The sequence below is a fragment of the Xenopus laevis genome, chromosome 5S, assembly GCF_017654675.1.
Source record: "Xenopus laevis strain J_2021 chromosome 5S, Xenopus_laevis_v10.1, whole genome shotgun sequence".
NCBI classification, from domain to species: Eukaryota; Metazoa; Chordata; class Amphibia; order Anura; family Pipidae; genus Xenopus; species Xenopus laevis.
Window position 1 is genome coordinate 3,677,300 of NC_054380.1, and position 26,350 is coordinate 3,703,649.

Below are 26,350 nucleotides of genomic sequence, written 5' to 3' on the forward strand. Positions count from 1 at the left end.
CCCCTCTTTCCCAACAGCTCTCTTACTTGCGTTGAGGGAATCAGAGAGCAAGTCACACAGCGGAATAGTGGGCGGGTCAGGTGGGGAGTGGGTGGAGTCAGGGTGGGGAGTGAGCGGGGTCAAGCAGGGAGTGGGCAGAGGCAGGAAGTAAGTTGAAGGATGGGAGTGCACAGGGCCCCTCTTGTTTATCAGGTAGGGCCCAGTGCCACTGACAGTTAATAAAGCATTTTAGCGCAATACAATGAAGGACTTGATAGAGTCTGGAGCTTGTGTGTATTTGTGTGTCAGCATATTAGTGGACAATATTAGACTTTCCTCCATGGGAGATAATCACTATCAAAGAAATTGGTAGAGTTGCTGGAGAATGTTTTTACTAGAGACTAGTTTTCCATCAACTGACAACTGTTGCAACTGTTGCAGGCCCGAGGGACTCTAAATGGCTGGAAGAAAAATGGAATAACCCAGAAACTGCTTGGAGTGCCTCAGTATGGAACTAACATGCACATTCACACCCATATGAAAAAATTTTTGGAGGGGCCCAGTGCACATTACCTCACGTTGGTCTGCTGGATTTTAACACTATAGAGCAGTGATGTCCAACTTCTGTGGTACCAAGGGCTGGGTTTTTTCTGGCCTACATGGTGGAAGGCCGATAATGGAAGCCAGTGTTGATCACTCCCTGTTTTTAAACTTTAAACCACACCCACTTTAAACCACACCCATGATACCACAAGACCATGTCTACATTAATGGTGGTAAAACAGCAAAAAACCAAATGTTTGGTGCTCACTGCAGGAATATCACTTATCACTCATATGTGACCAATATGGACTTTCGCCGTTGAGTGTAATATAGTGCGTGGACCCATTTTAAAAAAATGATTACCTATTCCCCATTTTGTAGAGTGTAGTAAAGGTAGGGCCATGCTAAAGAATCAAAAGCTTTTTTAATATCAAGCTTCAAGAGCATGGAAGAGATAGAAGTTTTTTGGGCTACCGCTATTAATAAAATTTATCATCTTTGGGTTGCCTGCCTCTTACAAACCCTGCCTGGTCCCTATGAATCAGATATGGCAGGATTTTACGGGTGGCTAGGACTTTAGCCATCATTTTTATATCAAGGTTCAAAATAGAGATGTGGTGGTAATTTTTACAGTCTGTTGGGTCTGTATCTGGTTTAGGGTTGGAATGATTGAAGCCATTAGAGTTTGGGCAGGAAATTTATCATCCTTAAGTAGTTGATTAAACATTGTGGCTAACTGTGGAGTAAGGATATGGGAGAATTTTATTAAAAAATAATTTTAGTATTAAATAATCCCAATAGGCTTGTTTTGCCTCCAATAAAGATTAATTATATCTTGGTTGGGATCAAGTACAAGGTACTGTTTTATTTTTATAGAGAAAAAGGAAATCATCTATAAAACATTTTGATTAAAATGGAGTTTATGGGAGTAATTTGGAGCTTTCTGGTTATTGAGTTTCTGGATGACAGTTCCCACACCTGTACTAAATGTATAGTAGTAATTTGAATATTGGACCTAGAAACCTGGGGATCAAGTACATTGGTATTATTTATTTTCCAATTTTTTATTTTATTTTCACCTAACTTAACGACCACAAAGGCCTGATGTCTTTGTAAATAATTCTTAGCTTTTAAAATCTTAGACCAGACACAGAAAGAAAAGGAAGAACTCACCTGTTTCTAAGCTCATCACTGTCATATCTTGGGTATTTCCTGTAGCCTCTTCTGTTGAGTAGTCCTCTGTTTAAAAAAAATGAACAAGCAAAATTTGAATATTAGATTTTTTTTAAAAAAAATATCAGATATATGGCCATATTCTCCAAACCTAACCCCAACATAAATAATTTTAAAGGTCACAGCTATGAATAATATTAATAAAAAAGCATGACTATATTAAAATTATACTCTGAATTTAATTATAAAGAGGAAAATGACTAGCACAGTACTAGCTGTATCAAGATTGCACATGGCACATATATTATTAATTTTACTATTAACATACAAAATTCTCAACATCCACTTTGAGGTTGATGGATGTCTCATTTAATTAGCATGGCCCAACATTTTATAAGGACACTTTGATTGGGTACCCTCAAGAGACTGAACACATATAAGAAATGTTAGATTCACACATGGAATTATTACACAATATAATGTTCTGAATTATGGGATAAGCAATCTTTGCTGTAGCACCTTTCACATATTTAATTGCAACCATGGAAAAAATTTAATTATTAAGATAGCGAAGTGATTTACAAAAATATTTTGTTCTATATAAGATTGTAATAGACATCTGGTTAATTACACAAACTTGGATTTTTATGTGAACAAAAAAATAGAAAATATAAAAACAGGTTAAAATTATTCTTCAAGAGTTTTTTCCATACAAATACATTTCAAAACAGCTTTTACAAATCTCTGGGCAGTAATGAAAAAAAGAAGGCACTAACAACAAAAGTAAATATATTAAAAAAAAATGACTACACCCTGAAATATATACAGTAATAAGCTAAAAGTTCCTCTAGAGTTAAAAAAAGGTCCAGTTTAAAAAAACTGTTTAAGAATAGTAGAAAATTATTGCTATAACATTAATAACAAAAAACAAACATTAAGGGGCAGCAGTGGCGGAACTACCGGGGGAGCAGGGGGTGCGAGCGGGCCAGGGCCCGCACCCCCTCATGGCCCCCTGGCAGTCCGTTCGCCGCTGAAAATGCCGCCAAGTGCGGCCGTACGGAGGGGACGGGGCCCGGCTGCGCATCACGCACCAGGGCCCGCCCCCCTCTAGGATCGCTACTGAGGAGCAGATTTATCAAGGGTCAAATTTCAAAGTGCAAAAAACATCGAAATTCAACCATCGATTAGGCTAGTTCGACATTCGAAGTCGAATTCGTAGAATTTTTAAGATCGTACTATGATCATAAGATCGTACTTCAAATGGAACGATTCGAACGATTTAATCATACGACTTACAATTTCACTTTGACTTCTAAAAACTTAGCCAAATGTTAGCTATATGTTCTAGGAGGTCCCCATAGGCTAACATAGCAATTCGTCAGGTTTAAGGTGGCAAAGTGTTAAAGTTTTTTAAACTCCACTCCTGACCTTTCACAGTCAAGTTTTATAAAAGTCTTTAAGGCAGAGACAGATGAGAAGAGTGCCACCCCCCAGCAATTTCGATTGTAGCCAGCGGGGAGGCAGTTCAGGAAGATCAGTTGCCCAAAGAAGAGGCGACTTGTCAAAATTTCCCTGAATCTTCTTGTCTGTCTCTGCCCTTAGAAACATAAAACAGAAAGAGAATAACAAGGAGGAGTTTTGTCCTGAGAGACAGATAATACAATTATATTGTTTTAAGTCCAATTTTAATTCAAATTTCCATCTTCTGCTCTTGTAAAGATAAAAACTATTTCTCAAGCCACAGATTCACATAAAACAGAGAGGGGGCTATATTTTTGAGCATCGGAGGGTGTCACTATGCATGAAGCAATCATACTCCTGTTATCTGCACCCTCGTGATTGAAGTGATCATCCCAATATGTGCTCCAGCCATTGCGAGGCTTTTATTCCTCACTCCTAATCCCAGGTTCAGCAGTGCAACATGCTGCTTCGGTAATCATAGAGAAGTCCTTTGTGCGTCTTCTCTGAATGTTAACAGGGATCTATTGAAGCTCATAACACTGCTTGAATGGATACCGCCTGGTACAAACAGGAAATTCATTCCCAGAAACCAAAGAGAGATTGATATAATATTAAACATATGTTTCCACATGCCTTTGCATTCTTGTGTGCGCTCAGCTTTTGTGTGGCCTTTATTCTTTCTTGTGATTTGAACATTCCAGTGGTGCCATTGAATTATTTTTTTTCCATAGTTGGCAAAATTTTTTTTTTTTTACAAAATAAAAACATTTTTCAATTAGCGATATAGATTTAGACAATATCCTAGCACACACAAAACTGGCAATATGTTCAGTACAAGCCAGCAGGTGGAGCAAAAGTATTTTATAAAAACCAACACAAGGAACTTTTTTTTAACCCTGTATGTATTTGTACCAGGAGCTCCTGCTCACATTAAGGTTTTATTATCAATTTTAAAAACTGCATAAACCTTGACAAAGCAGAGGATGGGGGTTCCAAACATGTCCATAGCGAAGGGCACACTATCCGGGCATCATATAGGATAGGAACACACATACAACTGCAACCCATGAGGGATCTGTTAAAATAATAGTTACTAACTCATCCATCTGTGGTTTTGGCCAACGACAGAATGATCTGTTCATTTGGCCACGTCATCAAATGAGCAGTCAAGACAGTCTTAGGGGCCCATTCACTAAGCTCGAGTGAAGGAATAGAGGAAAATAGAGGAAAAAAACTTCGAATTTCAAATGGTTTTTTTGGCTACTTCCACCAATGAATTGGCTACTTCGACCTTCGACTACAACTTTGAATCGAACGATTCAACTAAAAATCATTCGACTATTCGACCATTCGATAGTCGAAGTACTGTCTCTTTAAAAAAAACTTCAACCCCCTAGTTCGCCACCTAAAACCTACCGAGGCCAATGTTAGCCTATGGGGAAGGTCCCCATAGGCTTTATAAGGTTTTTTTGATCGAAGGAATTTCGTTCCATCGATGGATTAAAATCCTTCAAATCGTTCGATTCGAAGGACTTAATCGTTCGGTCGAACGAATTGCGCTAAATCCTTCGACTTCGATATTCAAAGTCGAAGGATTTCAATTCGGCAGTCGAATAGCGAGGGTTAATTAACCCTCGATATTCGACCCTAGGTAAATGTGGCCCTTAGTGGTGGGTCATATGGGGATCTTCTTGCTTGGACTTTGGAGAAATGTCAACTGTATACTGTTTTAATGTGAATATAGGCATGGCATTAGTTATCTTAAATCTCGTTATCCATAAAGCTCTGAATTATGGGAAGGCCATCTCCAACAGACTAAAATTTTTAAAATAATTTCCTTTTTCTCACTAATAATTAGGGATGTAGCGAACTGTTCGCCAGCGAACTTGTTCGCGCGAACTTCGACCGTTCGCGTCCGCCGAATGTTCGCGAACGTCGCGCGACGTTCGCATTTTGCGTTCGCGTTCGATTCGAATACAAATCGCTCGACCATTCGACCATTCGAATTCCTTCGACCGCTAAAAATCAAACGATTTCCATTCGTTCGAACGATTGTAAGCATTCGATCGAATGAAAAGCATTTGATCGAATGCTTCGATCGTTCGATTCGAATGAAAATCGTTCGATCGAACGATTAAAATCCTTCGATCGTTCGAATCGAACGATTTTAGCGGGTGTTCGAAGTTCGCGAACTGTTCGCGAACGTTCGCATTTTTTGCCGGTGTTCGCGAACACCAAATCGGCAGTTCGCTACATCCCTACTAATAATAACACAGTACCTTGAACTTGATCCAAACTAAGATATAATTAATCCTTATTAGAAGGAAAATAATCCTGGTGGGTTTGATTCATGTCTAAATTATTTTTAGTAGAATTAATATATGGAGATCTAAATCATAAAAAGATGCCTTATCCAAAAACCCCCAGGTCTTGAGCATTCTGGATAACAGGTCCCATACCTGTATATTGCTTAGCAGGTTCTATTTCCACCCAGCCTGATCAATATCTGACAAAGAAGGCAAACATTCAAAGTGAAAAAAGTTTATTGTGTCCACAGCCTTATGCGTTTCGTGTCATAAACACTTAATCATAGGCCTATGCCTATGATTAAGTGTTTATGACGCAAAATGCGTCAGGCTGTGGGCACATTAACTTTTTTCATTTTGAATATACTGCCTTGTGGAAGTTTGCCTTCTTTGAGTGCCTGCTGCAAAGATTTTTCGGATTGTCCGTTCCCCGTGCTGAGGTCTGAGGGCTGTGAACCTGGGCCTCTTCCTTGATGTGGTGAGTAATCACTTTCTACTTAGAGACCCTAAACCTCCGATTTATTATCAATATCTGACAAAGACAAAATAAATTTTGAAGATTGGAAGTAGTTTGGGCCAATTTGGTCATAAGAGTTTGAATCAGAAAAGAGTATCTGCCTGTCAAGAGGTAACAACTAGGAGGTTATCTACTGAAGTTCGAATGGTAAAAACTTTAAAAATATGAGTTTTTATACAATAAAATTTGAATTTTTAGTGGAAAAAACCCTAAAATGTATCTAGATTTATTATACCCCGAGGCTGCAAAAAGTCTGAATACCCCATCTTCACCCTGTTGAGGTCCTGTAGAAGTCAATGGCAGAGGTCCTATTTGCAATTTGAAGATATTTTGTCTGTGCTGGGTTTCATACGATAATCCAAACATTTTTCCGTCGATTTCACTAAAATTCAGACTCTTCAGGATGTCAAATCCGAAAAATTCTGATGTTTCGTGCAACAATCTGAAAAAGCCGCAGTTTTTTTATCTGATTTTTTTGTGTTTTTTTTAAATGATAAATAATGGTCAATTGTGGATTCTAGCTTGTTTAGACTTTTTTTTTTTTTTTTTTTAAACATCAGAAAAAATTTTTTTTTGATAAATAACCCCTCTACTGTATCTTTTGGCTTGTGTAGAGTTTTCCTTATGAGTGAAAGCAATAATGTTTTGCACTTCATCCCAACATTGTAGGAGCAGTTGAACTATGAAGAGTAGACATTAGATTACACAATGGATAGGTCTTATCTAATTAAAACAGACAATGAAATACCGGAATTTTAACTAACAACAATTACAAATGTCAATATAATCGGCAAGTCTAAAGAAAACAGTTATAATGGATTGTTTCAAAGGGCAGATTAATTTTTTCTGTTTCAATCACACATATTATATCAATATTCTTGTCTATAAATACTGACATGGAAGAAAGTAATTAACATCCTGCAATAACACTGCATACAAATGAACATATGCAGATAAATTAAAATTTTAATATATTTCATAGAAAATATATACGGCTTTACTTAATTATTCTGGAACCTACTTTCTATTTCTCCCACATTACAACATATTCCATGTGCCTTTCTGACTGTTAAATGACTGTTAAAAGTTGCAAAGAGGCTACTACACACATTATGGGGCAGATTTACTAAGCTCCAGTGAAGAATTCGAATGAAAAAAAATTAGAATTTCAAAGTATTTTTTTGGGTACTTCGACCGTCTAATGGGTCAAATTCGATCGAATCGAATGATTCGAACGTTTCAAAGTAAAAATCGTTAGACCATTCGACCATTCGATAGTCAAAGTACTGTCTCTTTAAAAAATACTTCGACTTCATACTTCGCCACTTTAAACCTACCGAGCTATAATGTTAGCCTATGGGGACCTTCCCCAGCACTTTTCTATGCTTTTTTTGATCGAATAAAAATCCTTCGATCCATCGCTTAAAATCGTTTGAATCGTTCGTTTGATCGAAGTATTTGCGCTAAATCCTTCGAATTCGATATTCGAATTTGAAGGATTTAAATTCGAGGGTCGAATTTGAGGGTTTATTAACCCTCGAAATTCGACCCTTGATAAATCTGCCCCTATATGTAAGTATGTGTGCAGTTTTATTGTGTGCCTTGACTACATTCTGCATCATAGGGAGCTATCAGACTAAGATTATTATCACATGGGGACGGGGGGTGATTGGTGTATTCCTCTTAGGGAAGTTCTCTGGCCCTTTGTTAATTTTGATCCCTTTCTATAAACTCATTAAAGTTCAATAACACTATTTACCCACTAGGGGGCATATTTATCAAGGGTTGAATTTCGAAATTTAAAAAACTTCAAAATTCAAAAAGACAAACCGAAATTAAGTCAAAGTTTTTTTTGGTAGAATAGGTCAGTTTTCGATCAAATATATCTGTATTCGGCCGAATTCGAATTGTACGAATCGAAGGAATAGCGTATTTAATCGAATTCAATTCAAAGTTTTCCCACAAAAAATTCTTCGATTTTTCAAAGTCCACCAATTGACTCCAAATAGGTTCCAGGAGGTCCCCAATAGTCTAAAACAGCAATTCGGCAATGGTCGAAGTCGAATTTTTAAAGAGACATTACATGATAAATTTCGATATTACAATTTAAGAATTTAGTTCAAATTCGAATCGAATTTGGACTATTCCCTAGTCGAAGTACACAAAAATAGCTCAAAATTCTAATTTTTTTTCATTTGAAAATTCACCTCGACCTCTGATAAATCTGCCCCTTAATGTACTGTTTGTGAACTGCTTTCTTATAATTGCTTTTAAATGTACTTTAATCGAATGTACAGTATACATAGTTTTCCTTTTATTACTGGTACAATATGTCTTGAGTCCTTCACTTGTATATCTTCCAACTCACCTGTAAGTTTCTATATTTTTGTGCTTTATGACATATTAGTCACTTTAGATCACTAATACCAGGCTTTTGGCTGAATAGCTTTTTTGAAGGTCAGGATGTAAGTAACTAATACAAAAATATATTGAGCCAAATGCTAATATCTCAAAAACCACTAAAAATTCATGTAAATTGAAAAGGTTCTCCTCCAAGCACTTTATTGGCAGTTTTAGACAAGTATAGACTGCTAATACCAGACATTTGGCTCAACAGCTCTCTTAGAGAGTCAGAGTGTTAATGACCCTAACTGCCTTGTGCATGTCAACCTAGGGTTGCTGGTTATTTTAGAGATAATTGTTGAGCCAAACACATAGGGGCTTATTTATCAAAATCCGAAAATTTCTACAAATTATCTGAAAACTACTCAGACCAAATCCGTACTGATTTTTTCCCTTTATTTATCAATACATTTTCCTGAAAATTGGTTGTGCGTGAAAAAAACTTGTTTTCCGTTTCGTGGATTTGAGAGATTCGCCCATCACTTTTAGTAGTCTAAAATAATCAAAGAACAGCCATTACAAAATGAATTTATATATTGTAAAAATGCACAGAAAAGCACTCTCAGCAGATGTCATTTAGATGTGTTTAAACTGACCTATTCTTTACCCACAATGCAGCAGTTTTGCCATCTTTCCAGCATAATTGTGATCACCAGGAGGAGATGCATCTGGCACAATTGACGCCTGTGCGTCAATGGGTGATGTTATGTACAATTTTTTGAGGGTACTGCACTGGCATTCGGATATGACTGCTGGTAGCAATTTGTTTATCATTGCCATTGCCTTGGACCTAGTTTTTATTTAATATTTGTTGAAGAAACTAATGCAAGTGTAACACCAGGACTGAAAGTTTTTCTGTGCTCTGAAAAAACAGCAGCAACAAAATTTTTGCAATGGTATCACGTTTCATCATGTAGAGTTCTAATCACTGTGAACTGCTCTGACTCTGCTCCTTTTTTCGGGGAAAATATGGGAATACTAAATGCTAAAATTCTGACAAATTTCTACTGTATGTGATGTTGGCCAAGTTAAAAATGCTCGCTCTTTGCCTCAAATGACTTCAATCATTATTTATACAACACTGGCAGCATATTCCCCCATAGTAGAGACCTGCGTTGGACCAATTTCTTAGACCCGCATATTTACCCTCTTTGATCCTCTACCTGACCTGGACCTGCAACTGCCTCATCCGCAACCCACCGACCACCATCAAACAGGAAGTGATGCTGCAAACCGAGTGACATCATCAAAAGTTTAAAAAACTTTAGAAGGAGTAAAATATAGACAATATTACATAAGATAAGAAATCTAGATGAGAAATGCAACCTGACCCGTGACCCGCATCTATACCCGCACCTGAAAATCCTCCCCTCATTTCGCAGGGTGCCTGATTTTTTTGCGGGTAACCCGACTGCAGGACTCTACCCCGGTACAATACAACAGTATATACATAAATTACAAGTGTTGATATGGAGTTAGGACAGGGAGTTATGGAGATTTCTGGGCTAGATATTCCCTGCCCCCAACATGTCTTGTATGAGCATTATTTTATATGTATAAAGGGTCATCCCTTCATTACCCTCTATGCTTTCTGCACTGCCTCAGCCTACATAGTATTGATTGTGATTGCAATTTGCTTATGGCTTCAGTGCTAATTTTAACCATTGGAACTGCAAGTGCATCTCAATCAACACAAATGCCTGTTTATGAGTGACTTTAGTCTCTTTCTTCTTGTGATTATAAATGCCAGTTTAGTTTCTCTCTAACATAAATTACACTCTGCCTGGAATTATACCATGAAACGATTTCTGCCTTAAATGCAGATGAAAATCCCAGAAGACAGAAGTACCCATTTTAAGATCAATGAAAGTGGAGCGGACGGCGGATTAACAAAATGGCAAATGTTACTTGATTTGCTAAAAGTCAGTGGAGAAAAATGACAACTGTAAGACACTCAAGTGACTGGTGCCATTTTTGTTAAGGGCTTCCATTTCTTGTGTTGTGCCATTGACAATAGAAATGATGTTTGTAAACTGATGGAGCTTTCACTCAAGAACTGTTCACAGTTTAAAAAAAACAAAAATAACCTTCTCCGTTTGTTTATCCAGTTTAAGAAACGGATGATATGGCCTTGCTGTGTTTTGTAAGGGTTTTAAGCAAAGCTATTGAAATGAACAGCCTTCTTTCACTGTAAAAAAACAAATATTTGTCTAAACTGTAAAGAAAGTAAAACTCAAAGTATTTAAGCTATAATTAAGAATTAAGCAGAATGCCCTCTGATGTATGAACCAACCTCATTGACTTTGCATTGAACAAACTATTCAATCTTTGTTCTGAACAGCTAAGTATTGCCTGATTTGGCCTTCAAGATACATACCTGTAGGGACACATAGGGTTAACGTGCCCCAATGGCTTTACTTACCTACACTTCCTGATCTCCCTAGTTGCTGGGCAGAGGTTTATGTAGCTAGTTGTAATATGCATAGTTGTGCTATTGGCCACTTCCTGTCACACTGGGGATAGTGATTGAGAAGGGGTGGATCTTCCTCTTTGGCTGCTGGATGCTGATACAGCTGAGTGTACCCAGGGGGGCCTGGGTACAGCAAGGCCCAGAGAGGGACCAGTACCTCTAGAGAGATAAATCAAGGAGCAGGGACCACGTGAATGAGGCTAGTGAGTGGCAGGAATATAATGTTATAGACTCTCTAGGAGAGTAAGACAGTGAGGGAAGAGAGAAAGAGCAGCTTTGTGCTCCATCAAGGAGGTGTAACAGGGAGTAGCTTCCCAGGCTATAAGATTTGCCTAAAGTGAAGGGACACAGTGCAGGACACAGTGGATAGGATGTCAGGCTTTAGCTTCTCCTCCCTGACCCCTCCACTGTGTGAAATCCAGACCATGTGTCTGTTATATACAAGTAGAAATAAGGATAATCACACCCAGGAACTAATGAATAGACTGCACAAATACATTACATAAATAGAGTGAATTTTGCACCAGGGATGACATCACATCCGGCCCTCTCCGGATAAATCCAGAAATAGCCGAGTGGCACAAACTCGGAAGTATGCGCATGCAGAGGAACGGCGCCAACTAGTGATGGGCGAATTTATTGGCCAGGCGCAAATTTGCGGCGAATTTGCGCGATTAGTCACCAGCGAATAAATTCGCAAAACGCTCGCGAAAATTCGGCCGAAAAAATTAGCCGGCGTCAAAAAGAATTTTCGCCGGCATCAAAAAAAATGGACGCCGGAGTAAAAAAAACAGGCGCCGGCATCAAAAACGGGCGCCAGCATCAAAAACAGGCGCCGGCGCCGTTTTGCGAATTTTTCGGCGAAGCGAAACGGCGCAAATTCGCCCATCACTAGCGCCAACGAAGACAGTTGCAGCAGAGTCCCCCGCCGAGGGTGCGTCCTGTCTCACCAGGGTGAGTTCTCACACTTTTTTTGGCTTTGAAGAGATTCTCAGACCACAGTGGATATGTTGTTTCAAAACTGTTATTTAAGGGAACCAGACAACAAGAGTTGCCATTTTGTCAAATGTGAGTGGAATTGCATCTGTGTCAGCTGAAAGTTTGGTTCATGTATTTATTTAACTACAAGCAAATTTATGGTCTAAGTTCACCCACCATACTCCCATTTAGGGTTTGGAAAAACAATAGATTTGCTATGTAGGAAGCTGTGTTTTTCTTTTACTAAAGATTAATTGCAACATCTATCCAACACTCTCTACAGATATCCATATCACTTGCAGGAATCACAAGGACAGAAAGATAATACACAGGGAATGTTCAGTAGAGATAGTACCAAACCAGTTCCCAAATCTTACTATGTCCTTCTCAGCAATTGGCTAAAACTTCTGACAACAATGAAACATTAACATACATTACATACATACATTTATACAGTATGTATGATAGTTTTAACTGCCAAAATAAGGGTAACCTTTAAATTAACTTTTAGTATGAGGTAGAGAGTGATTTTCTGAGACAATTTACAGTTGGTTCCCATTTTTTATTATTTGTGTTTCTTGAGTTATTTAGCTTTTTATTCAGCAGCTCTCCAGTTTGGAATTTCAGTAATCTGGTTTCTAGGGTCCAAATTACCATAGCAACCATGCATTGATTTGACTGGAATATGACTAGGAGAGGCCTGATTAGAAAGAGGAGTAATAAAAAGCAACAATAGCAATACATTTGTAGCCTTACAGAGCATTTGTTGTTAAGATGGGGCCAGTGACCCTCATTTGAAAGCTGGAAAGGGTAAATAGAGCAAGGCAAGTAACCCAGAAACTATAAAATATAAATAATTAAGACCAATTGCAACATTGCTAGGAATAGGACATTCTATAGCATACTAAAAGTTACCTCAAAGTTGAACCTCCCCTTTAAAGCAGAACGTGTTGCTGTCTTTAATTATTTAGCAGCAACAATGATAACCTCTGTTTAAAACATACCAATTATAAATTAGAACCTAAATCTTGAAGGTGCAAATTACATTTATACCCATTATACCCCAGACAGGAGCTGATACTGTGCTGCTGCCAGGAACAGGGTGATGAGGGCTTAGAGTCAGGGTCAGGCCAAATAAGGGTGGTGTTGGGTAAGACTACTGGATCAGAGACAGGACAGGAGCAGGACGGTGTTAGTGAAGAGGACAGGACTGGATCAGAGACAGGACAGGAGTGGGATGGTGTTAGTGAAGAGGACTGGAACAGAGTGAAGCAGGACAGAGTGGGTGAAGAACCAGGTCAGGATGGGGGTGAACAGGAGGACGGGAGCAGGAGGGACAGGGCTAGAACCAGGAGCAGGGAACAGGATAGGAAGTAGACAAGGCAAGACAGGGCAAGGCAAGGCAAGGCAGAAACAGGGAAACAAGAGCCAGGGACAGTGCCTCAGTGCTCAAGTAAGTCCAATGCTCAGGCATGGCCTGTGAGGAAGACTGGGCTAATATAGATCAGATGCAGCCCTAATTTGCTGACCTCCAAGCCAACCAATAACGATGCAGGCGTGAAATATCTAAGCCCAGGACCCAGGTGACTAAGGAATGAGAACTTGCCGGCTGCTCTCCTGGCCTAGAGGCAAACAGCCAGCAACCAAGAAGTCCAGGGATCAAACCCCAGTAGAGCCTGACAATTCACATTTGCACAAAGGCAAAATTGTTCACAATGTAAATATTAGCAACTTCTATTACATTCCCCCAGTTGGTTGTTATAGGTTATTAAACTTCTGTCCATGTTGCTACAAAACCCTTAACAGTAGACGGATTGATGGTTTTGACAATTAAAACAAACTAATTACTTATATGCACCTAATGTTTCTAATATCTTTCCATGGTGAATTAGGTCTGTCCATTAGCAAATTAGTGCAGCAGCTTATGTCACATTAATGACCTGAACATCTAGTATATAAACAACTTTGTGCTCATCACTCACCTTTTAATAAATGGGATTAAGCAATCACAGCTGTGTATTAGAGGATTGTATTGTAAATCCACTACTTCAAATTGATTAATGATCATTTTTTTTTATGTGCGGAGCATCACGTACCATCAGGAGAATCCAGGGAGGAGGCATCTTCTTTTTTCTCTTTAATTTTCTTCATCGGAGGTGACTTAGGCTTTCCCTCTGTGTATAAATCATTTCAAATTGAGTCTACAGCCATTTTTTTAGCATGTTTTATTTTATGTGTGTTTCTACTATTTCAAATTATTATACATTCAGAAATACTACAAGACGAACTACTGCTTTACCTTAAAGGAGAACTAAACCTTAAAAAAAACATGGCTAAAAATGGCCTATTTTATATAGTGAACTTGTTGCACGAGGCTAAAGTTTGAGCTTGTCAATAGCAGCAATGATCCAGGACTTCAAACTTGTCACAGGGGGTCACCATCTTGGAAAGTGTCTGTGACACACACATGCTCAGTGGGCTCTGATTGGCTGTTGAGAAGCTAAGCTTAGGGCTCGTCACTAATTATCCAGCAGAAAATGAGCTTCCCTGGCTGTAATATAAGCTGATGCTACAGGTTTGCTGATTATTCAATTCTGATGCTAATTGCACTGGTTTCTGTGCTGCCATGTAGTAATTATGTGTATTAATTACTAATCAGCCTTATATTGTGACATTTCTATTCTATGTGTACTGTATATTGTGAGTGGCTCCCTAAGCTCAGTAAGTGACAGCAGCACAGAGCATGTGCAGTGAATCAGCAGAAAAGAAGATGGGGAGCTACTGGGGCATCTTTGGAGACACAGATCTTTACTGCTAAAGGGCTGTGGTTGCCTTGGGCTGGTACAGAAGCACAAAACATTTCTTGACTAGTGATGGGCGTATCTGTGCCCCGAAATGCATTGAAGTGAATGGGCATCAAAATAATTTTGAAGCGAGCGACTTTTTGGTTCAAATACATTTAAATCAACAATTCTTTTTAACGACAAATTGTCGCCGCAGTTTCGCAAATTCATTCACAACGCGGAGAACTCACTCCAAATTTGTGTCTGGCGAATTTATTCGCCCATCGCTATACTTGACCAATGTAGCAAATTACAAATTTGTGTGTTTAAGTTGAGTTCTTATGGGCCTATAATTTAAAGTACATCGATTGTGTATGTTGCATTTCAAAAACATACAATAAAACTTGTTGAAGTGAACATTCAATAAATATGGCTAAGTAAAAGAAGGTGGGATCAGTTAATTCATAAGCTTAGAGGCACTCAAAGTTTCAACTAGGGATGCAGCAAATCCACTATTTTGGATTCGGCAGAACCCCCAGAATCCTTTGCAAACGATTTGGCCGAATACCGAACCAAATCCGAATCCTACTTTGCATATGCAAATTAATCATATGCAAATTAGGGATGGGAAGGGGAAACATTTTCTACTTCTTTGTCTTGTGACAAAAAGTCACGCAATTTACATATGCAAATTAGGATTTGGAATCGGTTCGGCCAGGCAGAATGATTTGTCTGAATCTGAATCCTTCTGAAAAAGGTCGAATCCTGGCCGAATCCCGAACCGAATCTTGGATTTGGCGCATCCCTAGTTTCAACTCAAAAAAGCTTCTAATAAATAATAATAATAATAAATAAAACATCATGGGTACAAACATAAAATAACATTTTAATGTGCCAAATACATACCTGAATCTTCCTTCATCTCTTCACTGTCACATTTTTCTCCCTCTTCATCATCACCTCCATCTTTAAGGTCATCATAATGTAATGGGGTCAGGAATGAGGAAAAGTCGATGCGAATTATTGTGAAATAATAAAAATATATAAATACATCAGTATATCAGTACATACAATATATATTCAAAGTATGTGTGCAGGTAAACAATGAAAACTCTGTCTGCATTCACTTTTCTATCTCTCAAAACACAGTGTGAAATTAAACAGCAGTGGTCTTTGCACATGATTAAGGCTTCTAATGGTAAAATGAAAGGGCAAGTTCACCCTTCATTATGCTTTAGAATAATCTATTTTTTCCATCTTTTTTTTTATTCATTTCGAACTGTGTATGATTTATAAGCGTTCCTTGATTTCAGCCTGCAACTAAATGCTATCTGGAGGTCGGGGTCACTGACCCTATCAACCAAGAAACAGAACGAGTATAAGGGTTTATTTAAAAATGAAACTTAATGGAATGTGATTTGCATGGCACTGGAGTTTGTAACTGTATTTTTATGTAAAAAAACTGTATTTTTATGTAAAAAAACTGTAGTTCTATGTAAAAAAATTATGATTGCAAAAATTTGAATTAGAAAACTTGTCGACCAATTTGTTTTCAATTTTTATTTTTCCACGGTGAATTTTGCGAATTTATTCACTGGTGGCGAAATTCTCACCTGGCGAATAAATTCTCCCATCACTAATCAGTGACCCACATTTGAAAGCTGAAAAGAGTCAGAAGAAGAAGGCAAATAATTCAAAAACTCTAAAGAAAGGAATAATGAAGGCCAACTGAAAAGTTGCTTAGAATTAGCTATTCTATAACATACTAAAAGTTAAATTAGGTGCATTGTACTGATCAGTTCTAGAAACAATACACTGTCTGCAGGGCTTTTCTTGAGGAGTCAAGTAATATCAGTTCCATGTTTATAGGGTCTCCATCCTGGTGGTACTACAGTCAGAGGCCCAATGCAGAGGGGAACCGAAGATACAACAGCTTAATCCAAGTCAAGAAGGTGGGACTTGCAATGTGTGGGCGAGGTTTGGGTTGGTCATGGAGTTTATCATAATTGAGGAGTGTCCAGGGCAGATCAGGGGGGAGTTTTAAATAATTGGGGAGCTGCCAGAATGGAACAGGGCTATGGTGGTGCATGCGAGGGGCCTTTTGCCCATTGGGGCTTTTTACTTGTTGGTGGGGTCCAACATCCAGGGGACCAGTAGACTAATAAATTCAGGAAAGGCCTTGCTAATTATAGCCCCATGACTACTGATTACTTAGGGGTGCATTTACTATTGGTCGAATATCGAGGGTTAATTAACCCTCGATATTCGACCATCGAAGTAAAATCCTTCGACTCAAACGAACAATCGTAGGAAAAATCGTTCGATCGAACGATTAAATCCTTCGAATCGAACGATTCGAAGGATTTTAATCCATCGATCGAACGATTTTCCTTTGATCCCAAATTGCCTAGAAAGCCTATGGGGACCTTCCCCATAGGCTAACATTGGTGCTCGGTAGGTTTTAGGTGGTGAAGTAGGTGGTCGAAGTTTTTTTTAAAGAGACAGTACTTTGACTATCCAATGGTCGAATAGTCAAGCGATTTTTAGTTAGAATCGTTTGATTCGAAGTCGTAGTCGAAGGTCGAAGTAGCCAATTCGATGGTCGAAGTAGCCAAAAAAAACCTTTGAAATTCGAAGTATTATTTATTCTAATCCTTCACTGGAACTTAGTAAATGTGCCCCTTAATTATATATATAAGTAGATTTTTGTTTTTTCACTTATAAAGTCTACTTCTCTATCTCAATTCTTGATAAATATGCCCCTATATGTCAGGCTGCATTTGAAATGAAATAGGTACTGTCATCATGGAGGGTCCATGTGGGTAATACAAGCAATATGTTTTTATCTAATGTGAATAAAACACCGGAACAGAAACTCAATGTGGATAAAACACAGAAACAAAAATGTCATTTTGCCAGAAAATGAAAACGATGCAAATACGCACAAATGAACCAAATTGAGTTCAATAGACTGTTGAATACCCTGAATTCATTCAATAACTATCAGGTTTTTTTTTTTTTCGCAATAGAATTTCCTTAGGTGACAGAAGACAAATGTAACCCATTTACCTTGCGCTATGAAGAGAGACGGCTTCATTTAAATCTTCCTCTTGCTTTTTAACTGTGCAGTGTATAATAACTGTGCCGTCTAAATTATTGAACCTGGTTTAGTTTAAATAGGAAACGAGTTATTTGCAGATTGCTGGTCCTTTACCGGAGAGACGTGTGCAAAACTGGAATAGTCTTTAGCTCAGCAGCTTTGTTGCTTTTTATTGCTTTGTAAGACAGTGACTATGCGTTGAAGGAGAATTCAACCCTGAAGTTAAAAAACCCTACCCCCCACCCTACATAGACCCCCTCCCTCCTCCCCCCAGCCTAAGTGGGGCAAATGTCCCTAACGTTTTACTTACCCTCGGTGCAGATTCTGGCATCAGAGTGCAAGGGCGCCATCTTCTTCTCTTCAAAATCTTCGAAATGAGACCAGCATGGAGTCGCATGCGCAGTTGGAGCAATTTTCTGAAACTCACAAAAATTGCCGAACCGCCGGCCTCATTCCTAAGATTACCGAAGTGGGTGAAGATGGCCCCCGTGAACTCTGATGCTTGAATCTACACCAAAGGGTAAATTAAATATTAGTGGTATTTGCCCAGGGTAGCACTTAGGCTGGGGGGGAGGAGGGAGGGGGGTCTATGAAGGGTAGGGGGTAGGGTTTTTTAAACGTTAGGGTTGAATTCTCCTTTAAGTATTTTGTAACAAAAAAACTGTGGCCTAGAGACAAAAAATATATATTCCCGTAATTGCTCAGTCCTTATACACTGATATAATCCTGTCATTCTGCCATGGAGACAGAACCGTGTAAGACATTCTAAACAATCAAAAAAAATATTGGAATTTATTACATAGAGGCCCATTGATCAAAATTCTCATTTTGGTCCAATCGGATCAGAGGAGCTCCCGCTGACTTCTACAGGACCTTGACAGATTTTCCTTGGTGAATTTTTGAATTAGAGTTTTTGTGGTTTTTACACTTAGGGGCAGATTTACTAAGGTTCAAATGGTAAATTCCAATTTTAAAAATTTTCTTGGTCAAAACTCACAAATTCGAATTTAAAACCACCAACTCAAATTTGAATTTGAATGGGAAATTTATCACATTTCGACCTTAAAACCTTCTTGGTTCACGTAAAAGTCAATACCAGAGGTCCCTTGAACTATTTGAAGATGTTAATAGTAATGATGAGCCAAATTTTTGCCAAGTTTGCTTCAAAAAAGATGCCACATATACTCCAATGGGAGAAAAAAACCTTGTATTTTGCACATAATTTTTTTTTCTCCCATTGGAGTATATGTGGCGTCTTTTTTGAAGCAAACTTGGCAAAAATTTGGCTCATCGTTACTATTAACATGTACAGTTAGAATATTCTTCTGAAGAACATTACTTTGAGAAATAGGAATCTTTGTTCCTAAATCTTCGATTCTTTTATCAATATACAGGTATGGGACCTGTTATCCAGAATGCTCTGGGGTTTTCCGGATAATGGATAAACCCAACAGGCTGGTTTGTCTTCCAATAAGAATTAATATTATATTAGCTTAGACCAAGTACAAGGTACTGTTTTAGTATTACAGAGGAAAATGAAATGATTTTTTTTTTTTTTTTCGATTTGATCATTTGATTATGGGAGATGGCCTTTCCATAATTTAGGGATTTCTGGATAATGGGTTTCTGAATAACGGATCCCATACCTGTACAATACTCCACAATAAATGCCTGCACTGCAAACTGTTACTAAGAAAGGCAAGTGTTTTTTTGATGAGAGGTGTAAAATTCTAGGGTTTGGCATTAGACAAAATTTGCCTCTCAAACGCTAAGGGGGTTATAAACTCCGAATGAAAAAATCATGAAAAATTTGTGATTTTTTATATATTAAAAGCAGACTTTGAAAAAAATCAAGAATTTTTTGGAACTTAATAAACCCAGAGGATGGAAAAGTCTGAATCAGAAAATCTGCCATCGCAGACCTGTCGAGGTTGCAGAGAAGTCCCAAAAAGTCCCATTGGGAAAAGTCTCAATGATTTTTTGATGAGCGCTGGGTTTCGGGAAATACCCTAAAGTTTCTGGAGTTTTCGGGTGAAAATTACAAAAAAAACCGGGAAAATTGTGACAATTGGATTTTTTTCCCGCAAAGCAAATTTTCGGTAAAAAACCCGAGTGGATTTGATCGGAGTTTGTAGCAGAAAATATTGAGATAAATTCGGACTTTGATAAATAACCCCCAAAATATTGAATTAGTAACTACAGCTTCCTAAAAATATAGAGAACACTATTCCATTGCTATACTTACTATAACATTATTCTGCTGCCACTTTATCACTTTATAAAGACATCACTATAGACACTAAGGGGGTTATTTACTAAACTCCAAATGCAATTTTTTTAATAAAATCTGACTTTTAAAAAATCGAATTTTTCGTAATTTACTAAACCCAGAATTGGAAAATCCGGCTTCTCAGACCTGTCGAGGTTGCCTATAAGTCAATGGGAGAAGTCCGAATGATTTTTTGATGTGCGCTGGGTTTCGGGCAATACCCCAAAGTTTTCTGAGTTTTAAAAAGGTTTCTGAGTCAAAATATTAAGATAAATTCGGACTTTAATAAATAACCCCCTTAAACATAGCAAGAAGGCATTGGCAGGTGCACAGTTCCACCAGACTAAGTAAGGAACACTATTTCTCCCAATTGAACTAGGTACATTTTAAGTAAGAAATGTGGAATTTTCCAGGCAGGTAAAGCTTTAAATGTAGGTGCTGTATCTGAGTCACATAAAAGTTTATTTTATGCTGAGAGCATCTGGAATATATCTTAGCAAGATGGGACACTTTAGCCTAAACCAGACAAAACCCTTGTAAATCCAACCTATTAATAGCACATGCATTTTCACTGTGTACATGAATCATAAATCATAAGTCCCAAGCTAGCATTTTCCAGCTTAAAGGGAAAATGAAACACAAATGGAAAAGAAGAAGTCATAGGCTTTGCAGGAAAGAATACATTTGCTACCCATCTGATGGGTCTTATCTCTTAGATCCTCCATTGGCCCATTGACTGCTTATCCAGAAAACTGTAGGCACCAGATATTCCAGATGACAGATCCCATACTTGTATCCATGGCCAATGTTAAAATGAAAAATAAATCTGACTTTCAGACGCCAGATCAGATGATATTCGTTTATCCTAAAGATGATTTCATAATGACAAAGTGAGTACAAAACTTCTACATCAACTTGATTCCAGATTGCAATCCTTTTATCTTCCTGTTCATCTGCTCCCTAAATATTGATTGTTAAATTCTACAGTACAGGGGATCACTGAAACCAGCTACTACAGTTCTACTACATTATATTTCGGGGCCGATTCACTAACTTCGAGTGAAGAATTCGAAGTAAAAAAACTTCGGATTTCAAAGTGTTTTTTGGGCTACTTCGACCATCGAATGGGCTACTACGACCTTCGACTACGACTTCGAATCGAACTATTCAAACTAAAAATCGTTCGACTATTCGACCATTTGATAGTCGAAGTACTGTCTCTTTAAGAAAAAACTTTGACCCCCTAGTTCGCCATCTAAAAGCTCCCGAACCCAATGTTAGCCTATGGGGAAGGTCCCCATAGGCTTTCCTAAGTTTTTTGATCGAAGGATATTCCTTTGATCGTTGGATTAAAATCCTTGAAATCATTCGATTCGAAGGATTTTATCGTTCGATCGAAGGAATAATCCTTTGATCGTTCGATCGCACTATTTACGCTAAAATCCTTTGACTTCGATATTCGAGGTCGAAGGATTTTAATTCCTAGTCGAATATCGAGGGTTAATTAACCCTCGATATTCGACCCTTAGTGAATCGGCCCCTTAGTGTCGCCATAAGAATAAAAAGCATAGTTATAGCAGTTATTATTATTATTATCATTAATAACAGCCTAGAGTGTGATATTCATTGTATACAACTGGGATGATATACCTTGTAACTGGAAATAAAATGATTAGGCGATATTTGTAAATTTTTTAGAATATGAAACTATATTCTATATTGAAATAGGCCATTGGGCTACCACAAGGATCGATTTTATCTCCTATGCAATTTTCAATTTATATGGCCTTAGTTATCACTGTTATACTCTGCGGGGCAGATTTATCAAGGGTCAAATTTCGAATAAAAAAAGACCATCCGAAATGTATTTAAAAATCTAAGGAGGTTTTTTTTTTCAGGTGAACAGGCTGTTTTTCGTTCAAATTCAAATCTAAGTTTTTTAAGTCCACCAATTGACTCCAAATAGGTTGTAGAAGGTCCCCCATAGGTTAAAACAGAAATTTGCCAGGTTTTAGATGGCGAATGGTCGAAGTTGAATTTTTAAAGCACAGACAGCACATGATAAATTTTGATATTCAAATGTTTGAATTTTTTTTCAAATTCAAATAGAATTCCTAGTCGAAGTACACAAAAAATAGATCGAAGTTCGATTTTTTTTACATTTTTTTTCGAATTCGAATTTTCACTTCTACCCTTCATAAATCTGCCCCTGTGTATCCCTTTCAAAACATAAATGCCATAAACACATGCTTGTATGAGCTACTGGAGTTGATGAATGACAACTCATTAAAACGAAATCCTGACAGATCTGATGTTCTTATGGTGGGTCCCTTCCAAGGTCAGTTACCAACCATTAAAACTGGAGGCTCTCCTTTTCCCATTTTACATAGTTAGTTACTTACATACAGTAGTTAATTTGGGTTGAAAAAAGACCAAAGTCCATCAAGTTCCACCCCACCAAATGAAACCCAGAGCACATACCTACACACACCCACTGAAACTATATATAGTGTAGATTTTAGTATGTAGTATTACTATAGACTTGGATATTATGCTTGTCCAAGAAATCATCCAGGCCCATCTTAAAGGCGTTAACAGAATCAACATCATCTGGCAGAGCATTCCACAACCTCACTGTCAAGAACTATCTACAGTATGTTGATTCAAAGTTCAAGTTCTTTTCCTCTAAACCAAAGAGGTGGCCTCTGGTCCTATGATCCATTTTATGGAAGAATAGATCTCCTGCTTGCTGTCTATTATGCCCTCTAATGTACTAAAGAGTACTGTGTCACTGTAGGAGCACTATGTAGTCATCTTCTTACTCTTTGTTGATCCTATCTACAGCTCTAAGCTGGGTGCACCTGTAAGTCTGTTTTTTGCTTCTAAATTTTTCCTTTAACAATGTGGTTATGCGTACAGAACAATTTAGCCTCAAGGGATCCCTAGCAGATTGAAGAATACGGCAACATGGCACTCCTGCAGTAGTACCCGGGGCTTATACAGCTTTTATAAAGCAGGAGCACCAGAGAATTTAATCACTGAAAGTGCCTAAAAAATGGCACCCCCAGTGATTATGCCTTAAATTCCCTTTAAATTTTAAAGTAGTTTATACATTATTTCTACCAATACTCTTGCCTAAGCTTAGCTAAATAAATCCTGTCTAAATTCATATATATTTATAGTACCAACATACAGTACAGGTATGGGATCCATTATGCGGAAAACCCGTAAACTCTGAATTACGGAAAGGCTCCCCCTCATAGACTCCTTTTAATCCAAATAATTCATTTTTTCTATAATAATAAAAGAGTAGCTTGTAATTGATCCCAACTTATATACAGGCCCGGATTTGTGGAAAGGCCACCTAGGCCCGGGCCTAGGGCGGCAAGGTTTTTAGGGGGGCGGCATGATGCCCAACCACACCCACTTTGGTTCAAAAACACTGGGGATGCACTGGAGATACAATATTTTTTTAAATTTCCCCATTGATGATGAAAATTTGCACGAATAAAGGGGAGGAGACAGGGGCGCCGAACGGGAGTGGGCCTAGGGGCGCCATCTATGTAAATCCGGCCCTGCTTATATAATTAATACTAATTGGAGGCAAAACCAGCCTATTGGCTTTATTTAATGTTTACATGTTTACGAAGATCCAAATTACGGAAAACACCAGGTCTCGAGAATTCTGGATAACAGGTCCAATACCTATATACAGACACCTTTGATGAAACATTTGATTCTAGGAAAAATGTGCCTTCAATACAGTTAATGCTTTAAAGCTATTTAGACCCGACTGATCCTTCTCAGCCTCAGAGAGATATTCCTACTGGACCATCTAATCTCACAGAGAATGTGCCTATTTACTTTACATGTACAGCGCCGGATTTCTTTGTGGGCCGCCCCTAGGCCGCGTGGTCCGACTAGGCGGCCGCGCGGTCCTAGCGCCCGCCTACACATCCCCTTCCCAGCGCGCCGGCGAAAAAACGCCGGCGCAGCTGGTGTAATTGAATGGGGACGCACACGTCCCCATAATGCGGCTGGGCGGCATGCCGCCCCTATTTTTTGCCGCCCTAGGCCCGGGCCTATGCGGCCTTGCCTGTACATGTATTCCTCTTGTGTGCTGCTTAAACATTGCTCTGTCTCTATCCAGTACATTATACATCACTGGACTTTGAGCAAAGTAATTGCAGTTATTTTCCTCCCAATCTTCGTTTTTTACACTTTGTGTTTTGATTTCCTGCTAATTAACAAGCTTGTTGATTTACATTGTTCTGATTTTAGATGCACATTTTCCCCTTAATTACTTTGCATCTCTGATGTACATTGTTCTAAGCTTATTGTGATCTGCTAAAATGTCTCTTGCCACAGGCTTTCCAGAATTAACAAAATTAACAATACACAGCTAGCAATTTCATTATTGTGTGCTACCTTAAAACAAAGCAATAAAAGAACTGTTATTTATCTACTGTTATGTGTGTAGAAAGCTAATAACAGTGGCCTTTCTCTATGAGACGCTGAGAAAAATATTGTCAATCAAAGTAACATATTTCAGTACAGGTAAGGGATCTTTTATCCAGAAAGCTCCAAACCATGGGAGAAACATCTCCTATGAAGGCCATTTTAAGCAAATAATTTACATTTTTAAAAATGATTTCCTTTTTCTCTGTAATAATAAAACAGTATCTTTAACTTGATGGCAACTAAGCGGCATAAATCCATATAGGTGGCAAAGCAATCCTATTGGATTTATTTAATGTTTAGGGTTAAATTCCCTCATGGCTTTAAATCCCTATACTTCATTATTCCCCTAGGTCTGGGCAGATGCCCATGTATCTAGTTTATCCAATTTACTTACCAGTATTATTGTCCCATTGGCTGATGAGGTGGTCTTTCCTCTTTGGCCTTCAGTTGCTGACCCAGCTGGATGTGTTCCAGGGAGCCCCCCCAGTATTAGGGAAGTGTTCTGTCCTAGAGGGGTACAGGCACGGTTGTATTGCAGCCTCTAGGAACCCTGGTAGGGAAGCTGGGCAGCAGGGACCATGTGAACAGGCTTTTAGATATAGATTACTTTATGTTAACACACTTTCTAGAAATGTGAGACAGATAGAGCTAGCTTGCATGACCAGCCTGTGCGCCAACCAGGAAAAATAGAAAAGAGTAGCTCTCCCCTAGGCTCTGCTCAAGGTACTGCAGTGCTGAAGAGGGATTCAAGCATAACTTTCTAACCGACCTATTTCTGTTGTAGGGTCGTCTTGTCACATGTGGTCTAGAAACACTAGAAGGTGAACTTTCATCTCCCCATGGTGTTACATTGTGCATTCTCCTCATCAAGGTCCAAGGTAACCAATGCCCTACTTCCTCTAGTTGGACAAGGCCTAACTTAACCAAATTAGGGTTACACAATTAAAAAACAAATTATGTAAATATTATGGAGGACCCTAACTTTACTAATGTGAATATATACAAAATGATGCCAACTCAAGGGTGCAAGAAGAAGAAACACTGAACACAAACTAATACCAAAGAAAGCTAATTCTAACACAAATTCAAATACATCCAGAGGCTTAATGTGTTGTACAGCTAAAAGAATGTTAGAAACACTGTCATGCATCGAATGTCAGCAAATAGTACAAACAAAATGAATTTGGTCTAAACCAGTCGTCAATGTTTACACCGATATCAGCTAAACACACATAGGATAGATAGTCGCTCTAATTTTTAAGGCCCAATCCACAGTATAAAGTACCAGTCTGTCAGAAAGCTCCTCTGGTAGGGTTGCCACCTTTGGCGGGGCCAAAACTAGGGTGCGGGATGATGGCATGGGGTAGCGGGTCCATCATGTTCAGGGGCAGGGTGGTGATGTTGAGGGAAGGACTATGACATCACATGTCATAACTGGGTATTAGTAAAGGGCCAAATTCTCTTGTTTTGCTTCGCCAAACAATTAGCGAACTTGAAAATTGACACCAGGGTCAATTTTGATGCCGTCATTAAAGTCAATGGGTGTGCAAATAGTGTTAAAGCAACTTTTCCAACGTGCGTTCAAAATATTTTGACGGAGCCAAATTTTCACTGGAGATTCGTGAATTTATATGCTGTTGGCGAAACGCAGAAATTTGCCGCAAATTCGTGCCAGGCAAATTTATTCACCCATCACTGCTGGGTATCTTTTTGTCTGGACAGGATTTTTTTTTGAAGGACACAGCCCCTTAAAAACTGGACTGTCCAGTTAAAACCAGACAGGTGGCAACCCTAACCTCTGTCATATGCCAGGGCAAACAAAATACCATTCAGGGCCAGCTAAAACAAAGGGCAAACTGCATAATACGGTATAATGGCAAATGGTGGCATACTCTAAAGAAACCCTA

The 26,350-nt window shown here is 38.5% G+C and overlaps 1 protein-coding gene across 1 annotated transcript in view; it reads right to left on the reverse strand.

Annotated features, from left to right (window-relative positions):
* LOC108717374 (ADP-ribose glycohydrolase MACROD2) overlaps positions 1-26,350 on the reverse strand; it is a 1,335,613-nt gene that overhangs the window by 63,560 nt on the left and 1,245,703 nt on the right. The window contains exons 10-12 of the mRNA XM_041564180.1: positions 15,520-15,579; positions 13,927-14,004; positions 1,696-1,761 (exon numbers count right to left, since the gene is read on the reverse strand). Of these exons, the coding sequence (XP_041420114.1) occupies positions 1,696-1,761; positions 13,927-14,004; positions 15,520-15,579 (204 nt within the window). The remainder of the gene's footprint in view (positions 1-1,695; positions 1,762-13,926; positions 14,005-15,519; positions 15,580-26,350) is intronic.